General features: G+C 39.5%; 1 protein-coding gene across 1 annotated transcript; it reads left to right on the forward strand.

Moving 5' to 3' along the window:
• The first annotated feature begins 2,481 nt into the window (after positions 1-2,481).
• On the forward strand, positions 2,482-10,795 carry cacng1b (calcium channel, voltage-dependent, gamma subunit 1b). The gene is made up of 3 exons (XM_016229465.1): positions 2,482-2,857; positions 8,668-8,742; positions 10,563-10,795. The coding sequence occupies exons 1-3, from the start codon at positions 2,617-2,619 to the stop codon at positions 10,793-10,795; spliced, it is 549 nt and encodes a 182-aa protein (XP_016084951.1). The 5' UTR covers positions 2,482-2,616.
• Positions 10,796-11,349: the final 554 nt, after the last annotated feature.

Below are 11,349 nucleotides of genomic sequence, written 5' to 3' on the forward strand. Positions count from 1 at the left end.
TATTTTGTATCTTTTTAATATTACTTTTATCTCTATCTGTCTACCTTTCATTTCTGTCAGGACCACTATCGTCAAAGATGATTGACAATTAGCATACAGTTTGGATTGGCGGTATGGTTCTGTTCTGGGCAAGAACTCCCTGCATATACATGCAGCCTAGCAGCGATAACCCCCCAGGGTAAACAGAACAGAACCAACATAAATGTATTGCTGATATCGTTAAAGTTCAATAATGTTATGTACACATTTTAGAATTAGTCTGATTCAAAGGAGAATCAGAAGGCTGAATCCTGACTGACAGAGGAGGAGTTGGGGATGGAGGAGGATAATTAGCTATTGAGCAATGCGAAAACTGCTGATAATACTGAGGGACCTTATAAATGAATGCTTAGATAGGTGTCGTATTGTCATAGGTTGATGGGGATCAGCTGAGAGTCAGCAGATGCGAGCTTGATTAACGTGACCTGCCAGAACTAACGCTATGCTAGATTTTTTTTAATTAATTGATAGAAGAAGAATAGAAGAATTGGCTTTCTGTTGACTATTCTGATATTCTAATTCCAATTTAGCAGACACTTTTTTCCAAAGCAACTTACAAATGAGGACAATAAAAGCAGTCAAAACTAACAAAAGAGCAACAAAATATAAGTGCAAATGACAAGTCTCGGTTAGCCTAACGCAGTACATGTAGCAAGGTGTATATAGTATATATATATTATACACACACATACTGTATATACACACACACACACACACACAAAGAAAAACAAGTAGAAAGAATAGAAAGCTAGTGTTTTTTTGTTTTTTTAATAAAAACTACTAGAAGATAAATATAGATAAAGTAGAATTCAAATAGATTAGAAAGTGTTAGAGTTAGAGGGTCAAATAAAGGAGATGAATTAGTATATAGTAGCAACACTGTTTATATTAAAGTAACTGCTGACCCTGAATTAAAAAAACTTGTTCATCTTTATACTTCACTATTAACATTTCAAGTGACTGCTAAATACATTGTAAATATATTGTATATGATTAATATAATTTAACTCACTTAACATATTTACGATTTGTAAACAACACTTTTTCTGCTGAACAAAATGTAAGTTGTGCTTGACTGTGCAAAGCTCAAAACTGTGCAAAATTATGAAAACCATGGTTTTATTAGAGTAAAAGTGTAGTAACCATGTTTTGCTATGTAATTTCTTACAGAAACAGCCCACCCTAGGCCTCTATGATATTCTCAAGATAGTCCCGACTTCAACATAAATTGATATAAATTGGAAGAGTTACCAAATTTTGTTTGTTCATATCACTAACCCTAAGTATTAGCAATAGTAATAGTGATGCTTGCCATTGGTGCTACTAATAACTTTTTATTTTAAATAGCAAACTTAGTAACATTTAAAAACTTTTTCTTTCTTTTTTTAAATAAAAGCTAACAATGAGAGTCCAGAGTCTTAATCTCCTCCTGAAACTCAAATCCATTTTGATACCCAAGTATAGATACAGCCTCTCGCACTCACTGACGGTGGAAAGTAGATCATCTACTAATAAAAGGAAATTTCCCATGAGCAACAGTAGCACAGGAAATAATTAAACTGCTTTGGAAAAGCCAGGCACAAGGATAATGAACACAACAAGCCTTCAACATCAAATCATGCAAGATGAAAATGAAATTCAGTACATGTAAAATTTGAAAAGTCTTGCCCAGTGACTCGTCACAATTTGAGACTCTACACTGCGAGTGTTGAATCTGCACGTCATCTCGGATGTTCATAGATCAATCAGCTGTGAGCTTGAGGCTACTCTTCAGCAAAAACCCAATTTTATTTTCAACTGAAATCCATAGCTACTCAAACTGACTTTGGATGGGTTGTTTTAGAACATTTTTAAAAATAATGTAAGTACTGCTCGAAACAAAGATGACTTATTGGTAAGCCAAGCCACATCACAAGTTGACATTGATGTATTAGTTAAATTATTTACATCGTGAATAAAATTCAATGTAAAAAATGAAATAATTCCATCTATCCATTAAAATCTCAAAACAGGGTTTCTGGAGCGTATTCCAGTGTCTCAGGCCGAAAGTATAGAAACACCCTGGACGGATGACCAGTCCATCACAAATAGGATATTATTAAATCATTTTATTTCTGACAGACCTGGCATCATCTGGCTGTTTATTCATTACTATGCAAGTGATCACATGTCCTAATGGTCTAAGACATCAGCCAGTACACAAACTCAGACATGAGCCCTCTGGCTTGTCAAAGCTGTGTTTCTGTAATTTCTGTATTTCCTCTATGCGAGCTGTAGATTTTACAATATTGGTTAATAAACTTTCCCAGTCTACATCATGAAGGCAGGTCTAAAGGCACAGCCCACCATACCAAACAACTGTCTTACGAGAGGGAGAGAGAGAGAGAGAAAACTAGGGCACTATTATCTGGCCTCTTTTTCCAAGCAGAAGCAGAGATTTGTGGACAGCGAGCTGGAGTGAAGAGATAGCGGGTTGCTGTGTGACTTTTACATTTCTCTTAGTGCCTGAGAAGTAAACTAAACCAAGGCGTCAATTCAAGGGCAGAGACACTTTCAAACTTATCTTCGGAGGCCACCATGCTGGAGGACAAGAAGACCAAGGTAAAGATCACCTTCTTGGTTATCCTGGTGGGCATCTCGTCCATGTTGGCGGCGGTGGTGACGGACCACTGGGCAGTGCTGAGTCCCAGGGTGGAGCGGCTCAACACCACCTGCGAAGCGGCCCACTTCGGACTCTGGAGGCTGTGTAAAAAGAGTATCTTCATTGTGGAGGAAGACCCTCAGGGTAAAGGCTGTGGCCCTATCAGCCTGCCAGGAGGTAAGGAAGTTCACATCCAAGTTATTTCTCATGAGCACATGTCCTGCCGTGTCGTCCGATATAGCCCAGAGGCAAGGATGTATCTTCTGTGTGAAGTTTTTGGAAGAGCACCTCATTCATCTTAAGTTTTTTAACTGGAAATTGGGGAGCAGAAGAAGCCAAGTCAGGCATACTTCATACGTGCAAGAAAGTTCAAGGTGAAAAGTTTTCTACTCTAAGTGCACTGGAGTTTCTCCTTTCAACGTTAATTCCCAATTTAGGTGGGAATCTGTTCCTCAAATTGCATTAAGGTTTTATTTTAATTGCGTCTTTTTTGAATTGCTTAGTGAGGTCACTGACCAGAGTGCTAATGAATTGAATGGGTGTTGATTTGCTGTTTCTGATGTCACTGGGTTGTTTAAGGCTGTAATAGACAGGTTAAGATGATTTACGAGCAGATCTGTGGATTTGAATTAATGGAAAGGCAGATGAGCTGAATTTACCTGTGGGACACAGGAAATAACTCGACTGTACTTTACGCTGCTCTAGGGACAGATCAGCCTCATTTCATTCCTACAACCAAGCTCTTGAGGTCAAACAGATTGAGAAGAAGAAGAAAAGAGTAATGCAATTCACTCGTATGACAGTAAAGACTGTATGCATTCATTGACAGAGCACTGAATATCTGCCTTGACATCTGAATATCTACCTTCTGTTCAACTGCATTCTGCAGATATATTTGAGTAAACTTTTAGGGCAGATGGCAGGTTATAGATCAAATGTCACACAAAAAGATCATAGTATTTAGTGGATAAATGAAACAGAGGGCTCAGAAACCACACAAAAACAACTAGAGTAAAAAATGTAATTGGATCCAGGCTGTCCCCTGTGTAATCCAGGGCGCAGTAAGACCAGCATCCTCTTGTCACACCCCAGGAAGATCTGTGGGGATAAACAGAGCGATACGTCCCTGTGTTAAGCAAGGCCCCAAGATTTAACATCAACTATGGATGTTGAAGTCAACATGAAAACAGCCTACAGTTCCAATTGGGTTTAACTCTAATTCTCCAACAAAGTTACTTATCTTAGACTTGCTGACAACTGTACGCACAATCTAATCATCCTCAGCCTTAGTATGTAGCCTCAGCCTGAGATGCCATTGGACCATTTATGGACTGAAGACCATTCATTTGAAGCGTATTTACAGAAAATGGCAAGAGCTTTCCTAAAGCAGCAAGCTCCAATCTGATTGGCTTTATGTAATTTCCGGAAATCAACATTTTCCAAAATGGTGCACAGGTTTTTGCAATTCCTCCAGGAAACATGGGTGCTACAATGAAAACTTCTGAAGAGAAGGAGTCAAGGGTTTGCTTGCTTAACTAGTTGCTTTGAGCCGTGGTCTTTGAAAGAGTTTTAAGACCTTTTTGCAAGTACATGAGTTATCCTTAAGTGCATGTGCATTGCACTTTACTCCCTGTTGAAAAAAAACAGCATATGCTGTTTAGAAATGTTTTGAAGCATGGCAGCTGGTTTGAGCTGATCCTTAGTTGGTCCTGAGCGGGTTATGAGCTGGTTCTGAGCAGGAGCTAGTTGCTTAGGACCAGCTTAAGTTAGGACCAGCACATGACCAGCTCAAACCAGCTACCATGCTTCAAAACATACCCAATCAGCATAATGCTGTTTTTTTCAACACGGCTCTCAGGGATATTTGAAATTTAGCCACCCTTAAGCATCATGCAAATACAGTGGAGGGCCAAAAGTGAGTGGTTCTTGATTGGAATCAGCTTTAGTGTGTACTAGACTTTATGTCGATAGTCAAAATTTAGATTATCAATGCTACAGACTAGCCATTATTCCCTCAGATCTAAGATATAAATTCAGAGGTAAGATTATTAGTCAAAGTCAACATAAATAAGAATGAACAAAATCTGTGCTTTGTCAAACATTTCCTTTATGACAGTGCACAGTACCAGCACTGTTTACTGATGTGCAGCATGAGTTTTCTCCAACCCAACCCCGCAGCTCTCTCTTTAGACCATTAGGAGATAAGCAGTTCAATCAGGTGGAGGATTGCAGTCTTGGCAGACACCTACTGATCTTCCTGCCCCGGTGGGAGAATTTGTGCTGGCAAGGGTTGGAAAGCACCTAACCCTGAGGCTCCACGGACACCTTGCAGAGCACAGCCATTTAAAACGACGTCCTGTGAGACAAGGTGTGGGCCAGTTCACACTAGTACTGCAAACACAACTGCCTGCAGGGGAGTGGTTAGATTTGGATAGCCTCTTGAATTGCACAGAAGAAGCTATAAGCCAAAACATTAGCATTTAAGCAGTTATATTCCTGCTCACTCAATGTTTCTTGGCTTCACTCCCAGACCTGCTTCTCACAGAGGGAAAAGAAGAGCTATGAGTGTTGGCGAGGCTCATCAAGTTCTTCGAGGGAATCTAGCATTTCACACTCATTCAACACTCGGGTCTGTTAAAATGTCTCTCGATCTTCCCAGTGGAGTTAATTATGTTAAAATAGGCATTTTAAGTGTCTTGAAACAACTTGAAATTGGAACCACTCAGTGGATTCTGATACAGTATTGTGGGATATAATTGTTTAAAGAAATAGTTAAAGGGGTAGTTCACGCCAAAAACGAAAATTCTGTCATTGTTTACTCACCAAATTTCTTTCCTCTGTGGAAGAGAAAATAAGATATTTTGAAGAATGTTAGATGCATCAAGATGTGTCAGGATAGCAGATGGTATTGTCTCTTGTTATTGTTACCAAAAGCACTGTACCAAGATTTTCAATGAATAACTTAAACTTCAGTTTGTTCATCACAGAAAGTTATCATATGGCTTCAAAAGACGTACAGCACACAAGTCATATGGACTACCAATAGGGGTAATTCACACAGACCGTGTTTTTCCATTCCAATGCACTACTTTTCCATTGTTTTTCTATGTAAACAAGCTAGACGGATGCGTATGACCGTTGTACTAGCATCTTTTGCAGCTTCTCACATATGAGTGCTGTGTTTTTAAAGGGGACCCGGGACATCGGCTGCCCATTTTCCACAAGTTGGTATGATTCATTAGGATCTTCGTGAAATGTCTGCAACATACTTTGGTTAAAATTCTTCAATGGTCGTGTAAAACAACTCCCTTTTACCTTGTCAAAAACAGCTGTGTTTTCGGTGCATGTCGCTTTAAGTGATAATGAGATACTGTTCACCCCACCCCTCTGTTGCGTTTTTTGTGTATTCGGTGGTGCATTTCCATCAAAAACAAAACTAATCCACTGCGTCCTCAGTGGCTTTGATGTCGTAAGAAAGAAGGTTCTAATGTTCACTTTTGCATCCAACTACAAAACACCTGCATTGCTTACGAGACATTGTTGTCGCTACAGCTGCCTGAGCATGGAGAAAATGGCGGACAGCATACTGGCTGAGGGCGGAAATATGCTAATACAAGACAGTCCGTCAGCGGTCGTGGGCGGGGCTTGAGCAGTATAACGTCATACTGTTTAGAAAATCAAAGCAGCTTGATAATTGAAACTGTTCAGGTTTCGGAGAGATAAAAATAAAAGGAGTGAATAGATTTTTATCATTGTAGGGTGGTTGTGTCCACACACTGCTAAGACACATTTATATACGCAAACACCATGTACAACTGAATTTTGCATCCGATGTCCCCTTTAAGACGATGTGTCAAGTTAAAAGAATTTTTACACAAAGCATGACTCTTCAATTCTAGTCTTGTGGACCAATCAGGTCAAGTTGGTATGGCAACTGTTTTATTTGATAGCAACATGACAGAAGAGGCATTCAGCACAGCGTTTTTCGAAACCATTCATGAGCGCTGCATCTCACATTTTTGAGATGCAAAGACGCGTTCTGTGTGAACGGCCCATTACAGTACTTCAATGGTGCTCTTTTGTCATTTGTGGAACTTGATGGTCCCTAGTCACTGCATGTGTTCTTTTTTGTGCTCCACCATAGAAAGAAAGTAATTTGTTTTGAACAACATGAGGGTAATGATGAGGCTAATGACAGAGTTGTTATTTTTGGATGAAATATTCCTTTAGTACCTTTGTGTTGCAGGGGCTTTATCTCAGTTTCCAGAGGCCCCAGAGGAAGCCACTTCCCTTGTGTGACCCAGATATGAGCACCCTTAGCGGGTTAGATGCTTTAAATGTGTCCTCCTCCTCTCACATTGACCCAGAATCTAACGGTCACTCTACAAGTGGACAAAAGAGGACACCTCTGTTTTCTTGAGCCACTGCTCCATATTTACCTAAATAAAAACAGCACAGCTGCCTCACGGCGCTCGAAAACCTGCCAGGCCCAGTGGTCTGTTTGCTTGGGCCACGAAAGGGAGGGAGCTTTAATCAAGATGTAAAAAACAATATGACAGCCACTGCAACCCAGCAATCAACCTCCTCCCTGAAATAAGTGCTTCCATTAACAAAACTGCGAGGTCAATGATACGCCCCAAATCGCTATTTTCGGCTCCTCATTTTGAGCGGCGATGCCGCTGAACTGAAAAGACTCACACTGTTCTTTTTGAGCTTTAGGTACAATCATGCTGAAAAACAGATCTGCCTACATGCAGAGCAAGGCGCATGGCACAGGTCTCGCATTCGATACGTGCCAGGGGAAAAAATGACAGATTTGTCAAGAGCAGCCCTTTTATCTGCGAATGATTCATGATCGCTCTGTCCTTGTATGTCTCTGTCAGATGGATGAAGGACACTGACAGGCCTACCGAAGCAAGACAGGTGAAGAGGACATGAAAAGACTGGGATAACATGGAGGGATGTCAATGAATCTCCACAATACACACTCCACAACTCTCTATTGCCGCAAAGGGCTCGAAACACAATTAAATCAAGTCTCACATCGTGGGTTGAGGGTATTGAAATGCTAACGCAGGGCTAGACAATTGACCACGACCCAACACGTGTGTGTATTAGCCCACACATGGCACCAAACATTACGGCCAAAGGCTCTCAGAGGCCAATCGTGAGATGAACTCATCCACAACAGCTTGCGTTAAGGGCCTGTGATGGGAATAGTCAAATAAGCTGAGTAAATCACGTTCTAAAGCAGCACGGCGTGATGCATCCCAACCCCTCGCTGCTGTCAGTCTGCCTTTACTAATAAAGCTAAGACCAGCCGGTTGCTAGGTAACCTATACATAGGCCTCCCCCAACCCCCCGCTTGTGCTGGAGATTCTTGGTCCAGCGTAACAAACAGCTCCTCTGTCAGTCTTTCTCCTGGCACAGGGGGTTGCTGAGGTTGCTTTATGAGTTTAATCTAAAGAAGAGGTTCCTACCATATGAACTCTTATATAACCCGACTTTTCCCATTGCCTTGGGAGATATGAGAGCGAGGACTCGTTTCACGATTTTGTGGACCTGTAACCTGATGAACACATGGGCGAGAAGCTCATTTCTGGTAATTAGCCTATGGAGGGGGATATTAGGCATGTGAAATACAAAGTGTTGTTTTGTGAAGGCAAAATAATGGTAGGAAATAGAGCTTGTTCCATTTCATCAGCTAATTTGCCTTCCTGTCCAAAAAGCACATACAAATTGTGCACACTTACAGCATCCTACCAGTAAGAAAGCTTGCGCAACGTAATCACATGCTCTCCGCACATAATTCAGAATTCATGATCCATTCGATGGACACACACGAATGCCTGGCTTGTTTTCGAGCACTATGGTCTCTGGAGAAAATGTCAAGAGGGCTCATTGGTAGTTTGGCTGCATCGTAATGACAGGCTACGGCAGCACCTGCAACCCTCAGCTACAATCACTGTTTTCATCTTGTTTTGCAGTCAAGAACTGCTCCTACTTCAAACACTTCACATCAGGGGAAGAGGCTGAAGTTTTTGAAGTAAAGACTCAGAAAGGTAAGGTTTTCCCCCTTTGAAATCATGTGTGGATAGTGCAAAGTTTTCCACTTAATACCAAGCAGAGATGGAGGAAATCAAATTAAATTTGCTGTGGAACCAATTCTCAGTGCTGGACGGACTGCTTGCAAATTGTAGTCCGTTACTGATTCCGAATTACATGACAAAAATTTTAGTTAGTAACGTAATCCATTAGATTACACTTTTTAGGTAATGTAAAAGGACCACTTTTAGATTACTTTTGACCTAACTTGTTTAACTTAACTAAATTGTTCGATAATCTTGCACCGTATTGTTTTAAAAATGCAAAGAGAAAGAAATTATATTCCATTCATTGTAATTAACAGCATGAAGTGCATTACATGCAGGTACGCACTATGTTAAACTGAATATATCTTCTTAAAAATTTTTTGTATTTTGTGTAGTTTAACTGGTACCATGCTTCTCTCATGTACACTGAATATTCATAGTTCAAGCAATACTGTGGTATTGAGCCTACTACAATGTCCAAGAAACCATGCTATTAGCATTTATATTAGTTTTCGTTGTTGTTGTTGTTGATACCACTGTGTAACAGAAGTACACTTTTGCATATTTTTTATAAATAGTATTTATGGAGTACTTATTATTTGATGTTTTCTGACACTTAATAGCATTATTATTGCAAAAAATTGAAAAAGTGTTATAGTTTAAATTTATAATAGAGTCTTTTTTTACCCACTTAACTACATCTTTGTATGTAATTTCATAATTACTTATATTGCCATTGATACATATGGTCAAAGTGTACTGCTGAATGTACTGTCAATTATTTATGATGATAAAATATACCTTAATGACATTTCTACTGAAACGTGTATGTCATGCAATTAAATATATTCATAATTACATATTTATATGAATGAATTTGCAATTGAGTAAATAAAAATTTAACTAATTATTATTCAAATTGCAATCAGATACTTTGCATGTGCTTTAGTATGTTAGTGAACGCAACAAAATGAGTGTACTTCTGTAAAGCACGGCAAAAAAATATTAAAATATGATTGATTATAAAGTGCACTTTTTAAAAGTGTCATGAAAGTGTCTCTCTTTCAGTTCACTTAAGTGTCCTTTTATTTCATCAGTATCATCTGCAAGTAGTTTTTAGAGTTATACTTCAAAGAAGTGCACATTCGACACAATTAAGCACACTTCTTTTTAACAAGGGTGATTTTAAGACACTATCAGGATTACAGCTTGCTACATTCATGCAGTTGCAACTGGTCAAGTGTCCTGCAGGTCGAAAGCAGATGTGAGCGTTTATACGTACTCAAGGACTTGCAGGACGGTGTAATTCAACGCCGGTGAATCGATAGTCTTGAAACCCCAGACACCAACCACAAAACCACCATTCTTTATTCTCCATTTAACCTATAAAGTGCACTTTTTAAAAGTGTCATGAAAGTGTCTCTCTTTCAGTTCACTTAAGTGTCCTTTTATTTCATCAGTATTATCTGCAAGTACAGTTTTTAGAGTTATACTTCCAAGATGTGAAGTATACTACAAGTGCACATTCGACACAATTAAGCACACTTCTTTTTAACAAGGGTGATTTTAAGACACTATCAGGATTACAGCTTGCTACATTCATGCAGTTGCAACTGGTCAAGTGTTCTGCAGGTCGAAAGCAGATGTGAGCGTTTATACGTACTCAAGGACTTGCAGGACGGTGTAATTCAACGCCGGTGAATCGATAGTCTAGAAACCCCAGACACCAACCACAAAACCACCATTCTTTATTCTCCATTTAACGTCTGTGACCTTTCTCACCCTCACAGGTCTGTGCATCGTCATCTCGGTGGAGATCATGAGGCAGTCGGTCAAACGCATGATTGACAGTGACGAGACCATATGGATCGAGTACTACTATTCGTGGTCCTTCGCTTGCGCCTGCGCCGCCTTCACCCTCCTCTTCCTCAGCGGCATCAGCCTCCTCATCATCTCCATGCCACACATGCCCAGAAACCCCTGGGAGACCTGCATGGACGCCGAACCAGAGCCCATAGACTAGAGTAGCGTCGACCACAGAGTAAGAGCGCAACGCAACGGACACAGGAGTCACACTAGCAGAGCGAATGATAATGATGCATTGCATTTATAGATGATGATAGTGATGCATTGATATTTTTAACTAAGCATTGACAGCGACGTCGAATTATTTAAAGGGATAGATTATCCAAAACTTTTTTCTATTTGTATAGATTCCTTGAAATTGTGTTCAGCAGAAGTCGGTCAGTCATGCAAGTTTAAACCCCTTAACTGTCACCCCCCATTTTTTTTAAATAGGCATGAAAGTGCACTATCCAAACTTAAATTGTTGTAATTTATTAACACTTTGGAATAAGACCTAAGGTTGGTCTCTTTTTAAAGAAGAAAATCAGTAGATTATTGCAAAAGTGGAATTTGTTTCCAAAAATGTAAGTATCAAAAAATTATATAAGTTTAAATGTACTGTAAATAAAATGCACTATTAATTTTATTTTATTTATTATAAATATTTCACATAACAGGTTTTACTCTAAAATTTGTAAAAAAAAATTAAAGCATTATGTCTAAAGCTATGTT

The sequence above is a fragment of the Sinocyclocheilus grahami genome, unplaced genomic scaffold, assembly GCF_001515645.1.
Source record: "Sinocyclocheilus grahami isolate Dianchi unplaced genomic scaffold, SAMN03320097.WGS_v1.1 scaffold353.1, whole genome shotgun sequence".
Lineage (NCBI taxonomy): Eukaryota > Metazoa > Chordata > Actinopteri > Cypriniformes > Cyprinidae > Sinocyclocheilus > Sinocyclocheilus grahami.

Bases quoted from the DNA above. Each gene is read 5' to 3' on its own strand.
- cacng1b (XM_016229465.1), top strand. From the start codon at position 2,617: ATGCTGGAGGACAAGAAGACCAAGGTAAAGATCACCTTCTTGGTTATC. The intron at 2,858-8,667 runs GTAAGGAAGTTC...CTTGTTTTGCAG, and splicing joins CCCTATCAGCCTGCCAGGAG to TCAAGAACTGCTCCTACTTC. The intron at 8,743-10,562 runs GTAAGGTTTTCC...TCACCCTCACAG, and splicing joins TGAAGTAAAGACTCAGAAAG to GTCTGTGCATCGTCATCTCG.